Here is a 17,497-nt window from a genome sequence, read left to right as displayed (position 1 = left end):
TTCATATCTCTTCCCAGGTTACCATTGGCATGACTCTTCTCTCTGGAGATCCCTGCTTCAAAACGTGAGTGTATTGTATAGTGTAGAGTAACTTTGTATTTCTGAATTCTGCATCTGTCTAGTTCAGTCATTTTCTCCCAGAGGCCTCAGAAAACTTCTCAAGCCTCAAGACGGCTAACAATGATTTCAAATAAGGGAAAACAAGATTTAAAATACATTAAAACAATTACTTCTTAATTTCATTCGCTGCCTTCAACCACTGTTGATTCTTTGAAGAACCAGGGTCTTGGAAGACCTGGATGTGATTTCTATACCTGGAAAAGTCATGTTGTAAATGCTGTGCCATTTTTATTAAGAATGTACTTTTTTCTAGTTACGTCGAGCTCTAAAATATTTTATTAGGTAGAAATTGTGAGTAAAAAATATTTAGACAAATCCTTATCTTTAATCCTTATCCATTAAATCACAAATTACTAAAAATGTCATATACATTATTTGGTTAGAAGTGTGATTCCTGAAGAACATTCAGTTCTTGAAAGTTTTGGAGTTCTGTAAAGTTGAGAACCACTGGTCTAGTTAAAAGTGCATTTTCTTGATCCATGGTCAGTACAGCACCCCTCCTGTATTTTAGGCCATAGAGAGAACACGTGTGCCTGTTGCTCACTGGTGACATCTAAAGTTGTCTTTCTCCTCTTCCTCAGGCCTGTGAGCACAGCTAAGACCATTGCCATGGCTGGGCAGGACCCCTCTCTGCAGCTGGACCGCAAGGGAGAGGGCACCGCTGACCACTCTTCTGCACCCCTCGGCGGCGGCACTCGCCGATCAGTCAAAACCAGACCCTCTGTGAACCACTCGGGTATGACCAACGCATCTCTTCTGAAATTGTGGAGAACGTTAACAAGCTGATAAAAGCTTTCCATTTGTAATTGCATTCAAAATGTACAGTTTAAATATTTTATTATGATTTTGTAAGGACTATCTTGAAAATGGTATACTGTTGGTGTTCTATAAAATGAATGGGGTGAACCTGAAGCTGTTTGTTCTCAGGAGGCCTTCAGCAGGGATTGGAGGAGAACCTGTCCAGTCCAGATGAAGTGTTCCACACGGGACACTCTCGCAACTCCAGCTTTGCCAGCCAACATAGCAAAATCTCAGGTGGGACTCAGGGCACGATCAAAAGAACATCAGGTACAGATTATAGCTGATTACAGTATAAAAAAAAACCTTCAATCTAAACTTCTATCATTTACATTTAATCATTTAGACTTATAATTGAATAAAATTTTGAGCATTTTATAATACAGGACAAAAGAGCCATTTTTGTGTTCTAAAAACAAAACAGAGAAATTTTCACTTTTTTAGTTTTAAATGCATACACTACCGTTCAAAAGTTTGGGGTCTGTACAATTTTTAAATGTTTTTGAAAGAAGCCTCTTATGCTCCCCAAGGCTGCAAAAACACAGTAAAAACAGTAATATTGTGAAAATGTATTACAATTTAAAATAACTGTTTTAATATACAATAATAGTAATTTAGTTCTGTGATGGCAAAGCTGAATTTTCAGCATCATTACTCCAGTCTTCAGTGTCACATGATTCTTCAGAAATCATTCTAATATGTCGATTTGGTGTTTAAGAAACATGTTTATTATTATCAATATTGAAAACAGTTGCTGCTTTTATTTGTGGAAACAGTGATACTTGTTTTTCTAAAGATTATTGATCAATTGAAAAAATCAAAAGATCAGTGTTTATTTGAAACAGTGTTCACTTTTGATCAATTTTAATGCACCCTTGTTGAATTTCTGAAGTGTACTTATTGAGCTTTTTTTTTTCTTTTTCTTTTTTTTCTTTTTTTTTTACATCGGAGAGTTTTACTTTTCATTTGTACAATACTGCTATGGTCAAGAGAACTGCTAAGTCACTGATGCACTGATTTGTGGGATGTGTTTGTCCTTCACTCAGGCTACAGCACAGAGCACTCTCACTCCTCCAGCCTGACAGATCTGTCCCAGCACCGGCGGAACACCTCCACCAGCAGCAGCAACACATCAGGAGGCACGTCTACAACTATCGAGAGCCCCGTAGAGCCGGAGAAAGAGGTGGTCAAACCAGAGAGGCCCCCACGTCCCCCTCGGCCTGCTCTGCCCCCAAACAGACCCTCAAGGTGGGCGGAGTCACTCAAAGTTATTTTATTGTCTTATGTTTAACTGCACGAGCAAAAATGGGATGTAGCTTAAACACAAAGTAAAACGTGACTGAGTATATTTGAAAGAAAAGAAGTATCTATATATCTACACAGGAGAAAGAAGGACTCTGTGGAGAGCCATCCAACATGGGTGGACGACACACGAATCGATGCAGATGATATTGTGGAGAAGATTGTGCAGAGTCAGAACTTTGCGGATGTCAGCAACAATGAAGGTGTGTTGAGAAGCAACAGAGAACTCCTCTTTAGCCCATTTATTTACGTTCAACACTGATACAATACTGATACTAAAATACTACTCGCTTATGAAGCTCATTCTGTCATCATTCTTTCTCTCACAGACAGCAACTTGACACTTTTTATCAGTAGGGATGGTACCACAGCGTTAAGTGGCATCCAGCTTGTCAACAGGTAAATTGGTACTCTTTTATATGCCTTTTTAACTTAGTGTTATAAATGTAGAAAAGTCTAGTAAGAATTGAATTATTAATTTATTGCTTATACTACCATTCAAAAGTTTGGGCTTGGTAAGATTTTTTTTTTATGTTTTTGAAAGAAGTCCCTTATGCTCACCAAGGCTGCATTCATTTGTTCAAAAACACAGTAAAAACAGTAATATTGTTAACTATTATTACAATTTAAAATAACTGGTTTCAGCAACATACAGTATTTGTACTCAGACAGTTATGCTTCAGTATCATGTGTGATATGGTTCTTTTGTTCTTTGGCAGGGTGTCTGCGGGTGTTTTTGAACCGGTGGTGATTGAGAGCCATTAGAACACTGAGGCCGCGGCGGTCACTCTTTCACAAAGCCACATGTTTTTTTTTTTTTAAATGATGGAGAGAGCAAGACTGTATGTCAGAGTAGGCAACTAACTTTACAACTTGCTCATCTTGTGGGTCTGACATGTTACAACCGTAACACCTTAATCATGCATTACAAATGCTGATGAAAATGGTGGTGGGTACGTTTTTTTTTAAAATTATTAATAATCGTAAATATTTACAGCGGATTCTGAGAATACAAACTACTTGAAATGCCTTAAGAAGTGAGGCACGATGGGAACTTCAGTCTAACACTGTGAAATATGAGGGCAGTCCAAAGGATTTAGATGGAAATTCAGTTCAATGTTAGATTAAAATTTGAATCGATTTTCAGATATTATTTAATGTTTTAAACAGGGGTCATTTAATCTCTTTTATTTCTTTGTGATGCATTTCTAGCCCCTGTTATCTGCCGTCACATACATTTTAATAATTCAGTAACCAGTCAATTGGCCTGTGGTAAACATTACCTGAAATCATGTATGGCTGGCCATACAAGTATGTCTGAGGCGGAGAAAACCATTCTCCCCGTATAACCATTTTCAGTATCTCAACACTTGTGCTTGTTTGTCAGAGGTGGGCAAGGGTTTGCTTACCGATGTTCCAGCTGGACTGGTGTACATGAAATACAGAAATATACTGTACTGCCCCCCTCTCTTTCACATTCACTTTCACTTTCAGTAAAATTCCCAATTTCTAATTCAGTCTGTCAGTATTTCTCTTTCATTATTCGAATTTTTCCCTTTGCTGCTGGTTTCAGCTTCAAATATTTGTGTCACTCTGTGCACACAACACAAACAGTACAGCCAAGCCATTTGTGGCATTCTTTCGCTAGGGTTCTTGTCAGTATCAAAATGTTCTGTAGAATGACTTGCATCCTAGCGAGATCGTGTATTCAGAAGCAAGAGCAAATGATTTGTAGAGTCCTTGTTGTAAGACACAGCTGAACAATTGCATTGTTTTTAGAACTAGATCAGAGACAGTGACTCATAGTCACACGTCTGTCCTTGGCAACTGTGTTTCTGACCGGCACCTGGTGTGCCCTAGGAAACAGTGTACAATAGGCATGACAGTGAAACAGAACGGAAAGCCCAGTTTTCTGTTTCTCTGTCATGTACTGCTTGTTTGTCATCTAATTCATGATCTTAATCATGGACATGAATCTTTCTCAGTTGATCTGAGAGCATTGAACACAAATTAAAAACTGACATTGTGAGTTTTTTTTAATACTCATATCGCACACTTTTTTTTGTCAGTTGAGAGAAAAGTGCAATGTGGGCCCGTTGTTTTGTGAAAGCCCATTTTTGAGTTTGTTCAGGGAATTGGCCCTTAAATATTTCACCTGTCCAGTGGCTTAAAAAATGATGTGCTTAAACAGAATCACTGTTCACATTTAAAAGTTTTAACTTTTTTTATTATTGTTATTATTCATGCCGTTTTAACGTAACAAATGAGTCCGTGGCATGTTCCAGCTGCTTCTCTACAGGATTAGTATTCCTGGAAATGTAAAGTAACACTAACTTTGAAAGGGGAAAATACCCAGTAATTATGCGGCCTGGTAAAGCCTAGTGTTCTGGATGTTTCTAATTAGCTAGTATAAAGGGATTCTCTAAAGACACTGAAAATCTAAATGTTTTTGTTGTTTACTCTTTGTACCTGTTGTCTACTTTATTAGCTGTTAAGAACAATAACTCTATTCTGTCATATCTGTTTTTTCGAACCAGCTGGCTGGTTCATTTGATTTTTATTTATTTTTTTTGTGGGATTTTTTCCCTCAACCTTGATTCAGAATATTTCTATGGTCTAACATTTGTGATGGCATGAAATAATGACCATCTGTGATTATTGTTCTCTTTCTTTCTTCTCTCTCTTTATCTAACAAAGACTTTTATAATGTTGATGTTTTTAGTTTTTGACTAATCTGTGATCTTTCTAATGTAGAAGTGTGTGTGTGTGTGTGATCTATTTAAGATGCTGTTGCAGGGAGATGACTGGGGGTCTATATGCAAAAGTTCATGTTGGAAGCAAGACAGATGATGTAATTTATTATAAGTTTTACATTTCAGTAATCTGGATCCCTTGTTTTCTTGAAAAATTATGTTGTTCACTTGACACGTGTTCATTCACGTAAATCAATATATTGTATTTTATCAGTTTAAAGAAAAGAATTAAAAAGACCAAATGGAACCCAGCAAAAAATATGCATGTATGAACTACACTGAGTGGCACAGGCTCCAGGATACTGAAAACCTTAGATGGTGTATATACATGTGTGTGTGTGTGTGTATATATATGTGTGTATATATATATATATATATTCACTACAACAGCACTTAAATACCGAGGACTAACTAATGTCACTCACACATTCTCCAGAATGTTGATCTGCATTTCTCCTTTAAGCTATGCACTTACAGAAAGCTTTTCATGATAACATCCATTTTAATAACAGCAAAATTCATTAGAAAATAAATTGTATTCTGGAGATTTCTTTAAAAATATATAACATATAAATGAATTTACCACTAAAGTACTATGGAAATACATTTATTTTTCTGATTGTGACAAATATTTATATTTTAAGATCGCACATAAGCAATGTGGTGTTTCTCCAAAGTTTTCTTGGTCTTATGTTTGGTTTCATGCATGGAGAGGATACTTTCTAACGATGGACCGGAACTGTATTTCTACACTTAAATGTGAATGTTTCTTTAATGTAAATGTCTGATGAGGTTGTCTATATGTATTATTTTGGGGAAATAAAGATAATGTTGGATATCATAATACACAATCTTTGTTTGTGTGACTTATTTAACATCCAGCTCATTATGAATGATTTACTTGTGAATTGTGTATTTTTTCATTGCCAGCATACAGAATAATTCTGTATTCCAAACGAAAAATAAATGTACAGTTTAAAACTGTAATTTTTATTTGCTAGAAATGAAGCTGAAACTAAATGTCTCCAAACTGTCCCATTTTGTTTAGTCTTTGAATTAGAATTAATTTACTTGCCCCCAGTTTCGCAGACAATGCTTAAGCCTTGTCCCAGACTAAAATGCATGTTTGAGCTGTTTTAACTGAAAGCAACTTTCACTAACATATCTTAAAATATGTCAGTGCCATTGTTTTGTCTCAATATGCACACCAGTAATGTTGTTTTAAAGCATAAATATATAAGCATATTTATAAAAGATACTTAAATATCCTAATTAAACTAGGGCCTATAATCATGGCTTAATCTAAGCACTGTATGTAAAACCGGGCCGGAGTTTATTAAACTTAGTTCCTCTGAAAGTTATATTTTTTGTGAAACTTAACTTGCAGGAGGATTATGCTGTTTTATGTTTCCTCTCCTGTAGTTCATTTATAACGGGTTACTTACAACCAAACCAAAAACTAAATAAACAGACTGCGAGAGACGTTCGCCTAAATATTTGTCTTTGAGCGCCCTCGTGTGGTGAACAATACAATTACCACAGTGAGATAAAAAAAACTACATTTCCTAGCACGACTTCCGTTGTTAGTCGGAAGTAGATTTCATAAATTTTGGTTGCATACGGAAGTGGCACGTACATAATGGTAAGATTAACTGAATGGATGTAAAAGTGTTATGTCTTTGTCGTTTTCACTTTAAATATATTAATATTACACTTTACAGGGCGCCACGTTGTTTCTAGTGATTAACTGTCTAACTTTCTAGTAACTGGGATAAATAAGCTACTAGTTTCACACTGTATAGTTCGTACATAAGTCACCAATACAAAAATAGTTATTTGTTCGTTTACATTGACTTGTTCAACTTCAATATTATATATTTGTTCATTTCTTTATGACCGCTGTTGAATGCATAATTTGCCCTGCCACATTCAGGCATACAGTAGATACCCCTCATATAAGTTACACCATAAGTTGAGTGCAGGGATGACGTCAAAACGTTACCTCGAGATCTGGAAACCTATGGGTTTTTATAATGTTTTTTGTTTGTTGTTTTCAACTTATGGGTGAAATATGGTCTGTGGTAAAATAACTTGTCGATACTTGAACGTTTGAAGCTGTTATGTTTATTTTAAAAATATATATATTTCTATTAAGTTACTAAATAATAACTTTTGGTGTGTGAGTGTGTGCAGTTTACGTTGTGGATTAGAGCAAAACGTTCAAGTATATAAAAAAAACCCGTCAAGTTATATTTACCACAGTGTCAGACCTTATTTTAATTAATATTAATCTTTTGTGTTTTGACTTCATCCCTGCACCACTCCATTTTTGCAAGATAAACTTGAGTTATCATTTGTTTCTCAGTTTGGAGTATGGAGAACATTACAAATCCTAAATGTTAATTCCTCAAAAATGTTATATTTGTTTTATATATTAACATATTAGAAAAGTGAGACTTTATAATGTAATTTGCACTTATATGTGAGCCAAACCCTAAAAACTATTTCTTTTCAGGCAACTGGAGCAGATCAAGCTGTCGGCTTTGGACTTGTTGGCTTTAGTCTGTTACTGTTCTCATATTACACTATTTGGGTCATAGTCTTGGTAAGTGTTTTTTTTCTTAAGACATGCTTTTTTTCATATGCTACTGAACAAATATTGAAGTGATCAAACATTGATGCAAACTCTTCTGCCCTTGTTCCAGCCTTTCGTAGACAGTGACCATGTGATCCACAGCTATTTTCTTCCACGAGAATATTCAGTCATACTTCCTGGAGTCGCAGCATTAATCCTCTTACTATTTGTTGGTAAGTAAAGCAAGCAATATGTCACCGTCAATGTTATTCATTAAATTCAACTGTACAACCATGTTAATTACTCATGCCTCAGTACATGCTGGACAAGAGAGCGAATGAGACTTAACCACTAAATCTTTATTAGATTGCAAGAAAAAGTTTTAAACAGAAAATGTTTCTCTGTTTAATCTAGTGATCAAATTTACCCTCATTTTTTCAGGCACTTTCATAGGAGTCGTAACATGGAAGAATCGAAAACCTAAGAAAATTGATTAAGACCCTTCATGCTGCTGTGATTTATCTGGTCAGAAGAACGAACTGTGTTGATTTCACTCATCTACCACTTCCTGTACACAGCCACGTGAAGCTGCTCTCCTGGATTCCAGTCATGTTCATGTGTTTGGTAAAATAAAAAACAAAAATAGAGTTCATTTTAGTAGCCAAAAGCAGTATTGAACATTTAGTTAAACTGTAGTTTAATTGAGCTTTGTACGTCCCGTCTCCACAACCTTGACTTAAGACCACACTAGTTGTGAGATGTTCAGCTTTGGAGAATTATTTCCATAATCAGGAAGTTAAAGGCAAATAATACGTGAGATCATAATTTCATCATCTAAGACAATGGGGTAGATATGTGTGTACTTTATATCTGGATGGCATCTAAATGGAATTTGGGATTTTTTTCAACTGTTCTCTTATGTTGTAAATAAACATATTTATAAGGTAGAGTGCTTGCTTCTAGCAGCAAAATAATTTAGGACAATAATCTAAAAAGAACGAGAAAGAGAACTTTCTGTAAAACCATACACAATCCCACATAAAAATAATAAAAAATATGCAACATTTAGTACAATGTCATGTGTTTGTTTTTCTCACCCATTTTATATGTATTACTTTATCTATCTATCTATCTATCTATCTATCTATCTATCTATCTATCTATCAAACTCATACAATGCGTGTCATATATCATAAACTATTCAAGAATTGTATGAGATCGATTTATTTCTCGACAGGTGACGTTACTTTGTATTTTGTATAGTGGGCTATATTATATATAATATGTATAAATGTATATTTAAAACATATGGACCAATCAATGTTGCACTTTATATATTCATATTCACTATTCAGTTTTGTATATACTGTGTTTGTCCGTTAGTAGTTGTGGTGCATGTATTCAGTAACAGTGTGTGTTTGCTGCTGTGTTGTGGGATGGGCCGCTGCAGTGATGAGAGACTGATCGAGCGCGAGCAGCGGCTCATCATACACACACTGGCCGTGTCATGTCACGCGAGGACAGAACCAATGCTCTGATCTTCACGGACGACGACATGTATTAGTGACCCCATAATGAATCGCACGGAGGTAGGTACATAATATTTTTATTTATTAGACTATTCTATTCCTTTTTATCGAAGTGAATGTAAACTCAAGTTCCTCTGACAGTTCAACAAACGTCTTCCTGTTTTAAAATGTTCTGTTTGTTAAAATGTACATCAAATAGGCTACTAGCCATGTCGGATTCACAATTTTATATATCTAAAACTTTATTTCGGACTTGGCTTTCTCTTAATTCTGTCCTTCATACGAGGATCTGATGACAGAGGTATTTTTAAGCCACAGACCGAGGGAGGAAAAACCTGAAACGAGATTGGAAAATTGAATTTCTTCATACATAACAGCTGATTACCATTTCTGGAAACAAATAAACTTCTGATTACAAATTTCTCTGGCATTCAGTTGACAGTGGTGAAAAGCCCATTTAGGCACATGACAGTTGGGAGGACAAACCAAACAGGCTGAACTGAGGCAAAATTGTCTACAGTGGTTAGCAACTATGATTTCCTTGCGTGCATACAAAATACTGATGTCTTTAAAGAGCAGTGCATTTATTGCAACTAATGGCATGTTAGATTTGTGCTGTGACCTGCTGCAGGGGCTCTTTTGTTCTCCCATGATGGTGCTGCATTCAATACTAAAGACGGATTTCAAATCATTTGGTATTTTCCTGTCTGAGTGACTACACATTAAGACCTCTAAGACACTTGAATAGAAACAGATTTTGACTTGTTTATCTGTTGTTAGGGAGACAGACTTCTATCAGTTTCAAGATGATGACAAATCCTTGCCATTATAACATGAGAAAAGTATAGAGTGCAGTAATAACTTCTCACTTTATTATTATTATTTATATAAAATATACATATATTCAACTATTTTTTTTAAGTTTAATATTGTATATAAAAATTACACACACACACACACACACACAAATCCCCCCCCCCCCCCCCCCCCAAGCTTCCAGTTCCATCTTTTACCAAAAATACTGATAAAACGTAAGGGATCAGTGATCAGTCAGTAAACAAACCTTACATCTGTCAGCATGTGGTTTCTACTAAGGCTTTGCAAGTTGTTTGTAGATGTGCTGTATTGAACTACATGGCTATTGTATGTTGTAGATGGAGATGTCAGGGCCAAGTGTGAGCCGACACAGTCGAACAGTGAAGAGGAAACGGTGGGGTGGACTGAGGCAGCAGTTGAAACTGCTGGGTCTGTTTGAGATCGACCAGCAGCATGAGTTCTACAGTCTCACCTGTATGATGAAGGAAGGGCTGTTTGCCGCTGTGCAGAACAACCCTTTACGTGTGAGTATTCCCATGTTTATAAACCTACACCCCATCCAGTCCCTATTGAATATCACTTTTTCCATTTTTAGGTAAAGATTACAGAGGGGAAAATGCAGTCAGAGCTAGAGTTTTTCCTTGGGGTCCATATAAGATATATAAAACAGAATTTCCTTTAAAAAAATTAATATTTCTGCCTATTCACAAAGCTATTATAACATGAGTATAGTATAGAGTGCAGTAATAACTTCTCACTTTATTATTATAATTTATATAAAATATACATATGATATATTCAACTTTTTTTTTTAAAGTTTAATATTGTAAAAATACACACACACACACAACCCCCCCTTAAAGTTTCACCAAGAAAATCTAGCCTTTTTTATTGGGGGAAGAAACCCCTTAATTTAGAGTTATTTTAGATTTTCTTTATTGTTTTAATGTGTCTTTATTAATCTAATAAATTAATAATTAACTAGTGTTAGCATATTCACCACTCAAACTGTTATGAATAAATGTATATGTACAGAGATGATTGTAATCAAACAGGTTTGGAATCATGAAATCAAAACCAAAATACAGTCACGTGGAAATAAGCAATTCAGCTCACATTACATTTTCAGTGTTGAAGTGCATATTGAAATAAAATGTGAGAGAGACAAAAGCTTGGCATGATCAAACACCTCCAAGGAGACAGACATGCTCCATTTGACATTAATTAGTATGCGGGCTAACCTCCGTAGAGAGGAGCATATTTCTTTCCATGGAGACTGTGTGTTTGTAGTGCTGAAAATGCACTATATTACAATGTTTTAGCTTGATTAAAGCTGTTTTTATCCTGGTAATTTGCTCAAGAGTAACAGAGCAGGGGGAGTGGAAGAGTAACCAAGTGTTTCGGTAACAAACACCAATGTACTGTGCACGCATTCAATTCAAACAATGCAATGTTTCTCACAGTGCTACAGTACCACAAGAGAGAGCAGAAATGTTAAAGCTAAAATCAGTGGCTTCTTGTTAACCAAGATTAAGAGACCACGTAGAATGCAGATGGTTAAATGGCATAAGTAAATAATAATCACAAGTATAATATCTAAGCTTTAGTGTATTTTAGATGAACAAGATACTTTTCACGTCTGAACTTGCATGCAAGCATTTTTATGTTGTAAACCATTTTATAAAAGGAATAAGACACTCAATCTCTTGCTATATTGTGAATATAGTCATGGTTAAAGCGCATTTATTTATCGTAGTTAATGATAATCTGAACATTTACTAATATATATATTTTAAGGTTGTATAAGTTAAAAAGTTGTATCTGTTAACATTAGTTAATGCACTGTGAACTATCATGAACATTTTGTATGAATTATTTGTTCATGTTAGTTAATGCATTAACTAATGTTAACAAATAAGACCTTATTGTAAAGTGTCGCCCTGTTTTGTAGTGTGGTGGCACTCATAGTCATGTGCTCGATCGCTAACAAACACACAGACACAGATGATGTTTCAGACCCCAGACTGCATTGAATCCAGTCTGCTTATGCAGCAGTATGACTCATGAATGTGCTGCCTGTTGTCCAGGGCTTAAAGCATCTCTCTCACACAATTAAACAACAAAAAGAAAAACATTGCCTGCAAAAGCAGGTACTACTAAAATATGATTACTTATCATTACTGATCATATATTTTGTTTTTAGGATGAGCTGTGTGAAGATGACTACAATTTTGAGTTTACTCAAATCCATAAGGTACATGTACATTAATGGAAAAAGCGGACACTGCTTACTGTAATTTGAGCATTTTTTGCTTTACTGGACAAAATGTGATGTAATAACTAAGCAGCTGTTTAGCATTGGCATACATAATTTCTACTGAATCTCATCAGTTGTGTTTGTGACTGTGTGAAGGACTTCAGGATGGATACGTATGCTGGGCCGGTGTTTTCCAGTCTGCGGCGCTCCCTGGGGATGACAGAGAAGGAATACCAGCAGTCCCTCTCCTCCGAAGGCTGCTACCTGCAATTTATCAGCAATTCTAAGAGCAAGGCAGACTTCTTTCTAACGTAAGTCAGCACAAATGTTTCGCTTGCAGGAGCATAAGCAACAGAGACAGCATAAAGAGGACACAGACTGCTTGTAGAGGAATTAATGGGAGAAATCACATCGATAGAGGCATTGGTGTGTATATATATAGTGCTTCTAACATGCTGTTATTTTGAGCTTTCTATTCATCAAAGAACCCTGAGAATAATGTATCATGGTTTCCACAGATATACTGTGTTAAGCAGCTGTTTCAACATTGATAATAATAAGAAATGTTTTAAAGCAGAAAATCAGCATACTACAATGATTTCTGAAGGATCATGTGACACTGAAGACTGAAGTAATGATGCTCAAAATTCAGCTTTGCTGTTACAGGATTAAATTACATTTTAAAAAGTATTAGAATAGAAAACAGCTATTTTAAATTGTAATACAATTTCACAAAATTACTTTGTACTGTATTTTTGATCAAGTAAATGCAGCTTTGGTGAACATACGAGACAGGTCAGTTAAAAAAAAACACTCTGACCCTCTCTGGATCTGTAAGTAAACTTTGTAATATCAATATGTTTGTTTGATATCAAACCAAATGTCATTTAACACACATTTGTCTCTCCTCTTTCCAGTAATGACAAGCGGTTCTTCTTAAAGACACAGAGTAAAAGAGAAGTGCGATTTCTCTTGACTAACTTGAGAATCTACATGGAACATCTGGAGAAGTACCCACACTCTCTGCTCGTCAAATTTTTGGGTGAGAAGCTGGCAGCTGGTAAAGTAACTTTAGCAAATTTTACTGGACAAATATTTTATATAGTTCATATGCATTATAAAATTAAATGTGTAATGCATGATGAGACGACTTAAAACCCTAAATTCTGATCTTTATCGCGTCCGTTTAAGAAATTGTCATGCTTTATTCATGAACAGGTGTTCACAGAATCAAAATTGCACATCAGAGGATGGTAATTATTTCATTTATTAAATATCTTTAATTTCCTGTCAATATTATTTATTATTTTATGGACCCCGCAGGTACATGTTATAAAACTCTATTGGTTTCCTGTGTGCAGAAGTACTTTATTGTGATGCAAAGTGTATTTTACCCTGATGACAGAATCGCTGCAAGGTAAGACTTGCTGTGTGTTATAAATGGAAATGGTGTTATCGCTCTGTCAATTATCAGTCCTGTAAATATTTAATGTTTCTCATCTCCCCATCACATATGGAACTTTCCTTTTGACCTACTGTAATCCACAGCCTTGCACTTATTGGTCATTAAATTGCATTGCCCTTTAGCTGTTACTTTTGGCTTGCACTTATAGTAAGAATGATGATCTAATCCATCACTCCCACCACCTTCTCCATTACTCCTCCTCCTAGCTTTACATTCATCCTTCTCTCTCAATGTTTAAGGTATGATATAAAGGGCTGTGAGATGAGCCGGTGGACAGACCCATCCTCTGAAGGCAGCCACATCATTGTTGTTTTAAAAGATCTTAATTTTGAAGGACAGTTCATTCAGTTAGGTAAGGTCAGTTCCTTGTTGGCAAAGGATATGTGCTGTAGACTTCATATGCACCTTTACATTCAATCTTATAGCTCCTTGTTCATATGACAGATCAGCAGCGTCCTTGGTTCCTGCGTCAGGTGGAGATCGACACAGCCTTTCTTCAGACACTCAATGTGTTAGACTACAGCCTCCTGCTGGCCCATCAGCCTCTGCACCAGGATGAACTCAGCGAGAATCTCTCCTTCGGAACACTCATCATCCGTACCAAAAAGTGAGCATAGTAAAGTTTAGTATACCATGCATATAGTCATCCATAAACAACCACAGACATTTACAAAGATGTTTTTAAGGAAGGTCTGCTTGTGTATATTCTGTACATATTTCAAATGATCCTAGTAAATAAGATCTAAATGACCTAAATCTAAATTTTTGTTGTTACTATTTCAGGCAAGTTAATGTACACTATTACTATTCCCATAAACAGCCAAGGTGTGACCGTGTTTTGAAAAGTGAGGGTTAATGTATAGTGAATGGAAACCTTCTTAAGGGAGATGCCAGTGTTATATTGTTTGTTTTCATTGTTTGTTCTCATTTCGAAGGCTGCACATTTGCTTAATTTCAGGAAAGTATCTATTACATTCCAAAGTAAGAAATAAATTACAGTAATTAATGCCTTATAAGGAATAGCAATAGTTCTTCAATGACGTATACAGACAATAAATGCAACCTCTGGAGGGGCCAGCCTTCAAAATGTTTATCTCAACATACTGTGATTACTTAAAAAATTATGTTGAATAGATACTGTAACAGTGGAGATTATAGTAATCTCAATTATAGTAAGTCTATAGGTTGGTGTAGTTTGGTTTTCAAAATCTATTCTTGACACAGTCAGACGGTACACAGATGCTTACGACTAGTCACCACTATCCTATTCAACTGAATGAACTACTCAGACTGATGTGCACACATATGATAGAGATAAACTTTATATGATTAAGAATACTGATGTTTGATTATGCTTCCATTGTTGTCATGGTTTAGAAACAATATTTCCTTAAAGAAGTATCTTTCTGCTGCCTCGTATCTCTATTTCAGTATTTAAGGATAACAGGCTTTTTTCCTGACTGTGAATGTTCATGTTCACATCTGTTTCCAGATCCTTCTCCTTCTCCAAATGGCCAATAGCCAGCAGGCATGTTGACAAATAATATGTAGATTTAATGTCATTTTTAAAATAATGTCTCAAAGACATAACACAAACTAAACTATAATAGCCATTACTACCATTCCATCATTCATTAAATATCATCTCATATACTGTATATATCCAACTTGTAAACTTATATTTCACCCCAAAAAAATGTCATTTACGGTACTCATTTTGATGTCTTTTGAAACCTTTATGACTTTGTTTCTTCCATAGAAACCAAAGGACGTATTTATAGCAGAATGTCCCAGCTGCTTTTCCATACAATGAAAGTGAACAGTGATCACGGACTGTCAAGCTTTTCAATGAACAACTTAAATGTCAAAGTTATCACATGACTTCAGTATGGGCTACTTTTATGGCTTTTTAGGAGCGTGATGTTTTTGGTCCCCATCCACTTACATTGTATGGAGAAGAGCAACGTGAACAAAACTGTCTATGTTTGTGTTCCATCTATTCCTTTAAAAGCATGAAAAATTCAGGTGATAAGCGACAGCCACATATTTTGATCAAATGGTAATCATTGATTTGGGTAATGTTCTTTGTTCTATTCTCTGTTCCTCTCTGACTGGTTGTTAGGTCAGTGAATGCAGCATCCGGTCCTTCACATGCTGCATCACCCACTGTTCCTGGGGTGGTGGCAGAGGAAGACTCCACACTCTCCGCAGAGTTAAATTGTGCAACAACACAGTGTCCCACAACAGAAATGCACAGTGGCAATGGAGGAACGGACAGTACAAGCCTTGAGGGAGACAAAATTGAGCAAACCAGTTGGATGGGAACAGAGTCAGCCGATCTACAAGAGTTCCAGGCCCAGAACCGGAGACTGCTTCCCAACTCCAAGAACCCGCTTCATGTCATTGATGGATCAGAGCATCGTTACTTCATCGGAATTATTGACATCTTCACTGTTTATGGTTTCAAAAAGAGGCTTGAGCATTGGTGGAAAAGACTGAGATACCCACAGCATACATTCTCCACAGTCAGTCCTCCAGCTTACTGTCACAGGCTGTGCCAGTGGGTTCAGGACCATACCAAATAAAATAAGACCGCTTGGAAAACAGAAGGCAGCTTTTAAGTTGACCATTTTGAAGTATCTGTTTATGAATAGCTTTGTTTAAATACATACAATGCTAATGGAAGTACTTGTTTAAACACTGTACTTCCAGAAAATGCAAAAGTTAAAAGTTGTGTTCATTTAAAATTGTTAACGCAAGTAATGGTGCAATGACCATTGTATAATGCAGATGATGCATAGGGATGAAAACATGAATATGTTTGATGAATTATGTAATACTGATTACATATATCCCATTCATTGAAGAGTACATTTTTACCACTTCACAATCCGCTGTTCAGACAGAAAGGATTTTGAGAGTAAACTAGATGGTAAAGTTCGTAGACAAACTTTAAGTTGGCTTGAAAAAGCCTAGACAGAAGTTTTAAACTGTTCTAGCTTGGTTTAACACGATGTACCATGTTTCTATGGTTTACCACATTGCTAGCATGATTTAGCATGTTTTAACATGACCATGGATGGATAGATCATCAAGATTAGTTAGAAAGAAAGAAAGAAAGATTAGAGATAGAAAGACATAAAAAGAAGTTAGAAGAAAGAAAGATTAGTAAGAAATAAAGATTAGTAAGAAAAAAAGAAAAAGATTAGAAAGAAAGAAAAAGAAAGAAATATTAGTTCGAAAGAAAACGAAAGAAAGATTAGTTAGAAAGAAAGAAAGATTAATTAGTTAGAAAGAAAGATTAATTAGTTAGAAAGAAAGATTAATTAAAAAGAAAGAAAGATTAGTTAGAAAGAAAAAGATTAATTAGAAAGAAAGAAAGAAAGAAGGAAAGAAAAGTTAGAAAGAAAGATTAGTTAGAAAGAAAGAAAGAAAGAAAGAAAGAAAGAAAGAGATTAGTAAGAAAGAAAGATAGATTAGTTAGAAAGAAAGATAGATTAGAAAGAAAGAAAGATTAATTAGAAAGAAAGATAGATTAGTTAGAAAGAAAGATTAATTAGAAAGAAAAATATTAATTAGAAAGAAAGAAAAATTAGAAAGAAAAAGATTAATTAGAAAGAAAGATACATTAGTAAGAAAGAAAGATTAGTTTGAAAGATTAGTAAGAAGTTAGAAAGAAAGATTAGTTAGAAAGATTAGATTAGAATAAATCACGATTCACATTTTCGCAAATAAATCACGAATCACTAACATCCCAAAAGGTCATTGGTAGAAGGCCTGTTTTTTTTTTTTTTTTTTTTTTTTTAAGTTTTAAACATAGGTCCGATTTGACCTGGCCACAGAAAATATTTTTTTAATAGTTATTTTTTCATAAAAACTACT

General features: G+C 35.3%; 3 protein-coding genes across 6 annotated transcripts in view; all 3 read left to right on the top strand.

The window, feature by feature from the left end:
- The window catches only part of eeig1b (estrogen-induced osteoclastogenesis regulator 1b), a 42,937-nt gene extending 39,756 nt beyond the window's left edge, over positions 1-3,181 (top strand). For 3 of the 4 annotated variants that reach the window (XM_056267393.1, XM_056267391.1, XM_056267392.1), the window contains exons 7-13: positions 18-64; positions 702-856; positions 1,048-1,188; positions 1,965-2,166; positions 2,302-2,423; positions 2,550-2,619; positions 2,940-3,181. In XM_056267393.1, the coding sequence (XP_056123368.1) occupies positions 18-64; positions 702-856; positions 1,048-1,188; positions 1,965-2,166; positions 2,302-2,423; positions 2,550-2,619; positions 2,940-2,985 (783 nt within the window). In that variant the 3' untranslated portion in view covers positions 2,986-3,181. The remainder of the gene's footprint in view (positions 1-17; positions 65-701; positions 857-1,047; positions 1,189-1,964; positions 2,167-2,301; positions 2,424-2,549; positions 2,620-2,939) is intronic. The other variant, XM_056267394.1, reaches the window with a different exon arrangement.
- A 3,366-nt stretch (positions 3,182-6,547) lies between these two features.
- dpm2 (dolichyl-phosphate mannosyltransferase subunit 2, regulatory) lies at positions 6,548-8,622 on the top strand. The gene is made up of 4 exons (XM_056267395.1): positions 6,548-6,615; positions 7,489-7,578; positions 7,679-7,781; positions 7,990-8,622. Exons 1-4 carry the CDS (start codon positions 6,613-6,615, stop codon positions 8,043-8,045), a joined length of 252 nt encoding a protein of 83 aa, XP_056123370.1. The 5' UTR covers positions 6,548-6,612; the 3' UTR covers positions 8,046-8,622.
- A 418-nt stretch (positions 8,623-9,040) lies between these two features.
- pip5kl1 (phosphatidylinositol-4-phosphate 5-kinase-like 1) lies at positions 9,041-16,448 on the top strand. The gene is made up of 10 exons (XM_056267382.1): positions 9,041-9,137; positions 10,232-10,417; positions 12,097-12,147; positions 12,307-12,461; positions 13,068-13,192; positions 13,369-13,403; positions 13,512-13,567; positions 13,855-13,967; positions 14,060-14,222; positions 15,738-16,448. The coding sequence occupies exons 1-10, from the start codon at positions 9,123-9,125 to the stop codon at positions 16,198-16,200; spliced, it is 1,362 nt and encodes a 453-aa protein (XP_056123357.1). The 5' UTR covers positions 9,041-9,122; the 3' UTR covers positions 16,201-16,448.
- Positions 16,449-17,497: the final 1,049 nt, after the last annotated feature.

This window comes from Rhinichthys klamathensis, unplaced genomic scaffold (genome assembly GCF_029890125.1).
Source record: "Rhinichthys klamathensis goyatoka isolate OS25496 unplaced genomic scaffold, OSU_Roscu_1.1 h1tg000259l_1, whole genome shotgun sequence".
NCBI classification, from domain to species: Eukaryota; Metazoa; Chordata; class Actinopteri; order Cypriniformes; family Leuciscidae; genus Rhinichthys; species Rhinichthys klamathensis.
This window is presented reverse-complemented; position numbering and strand designations above follow the sequence as displayed.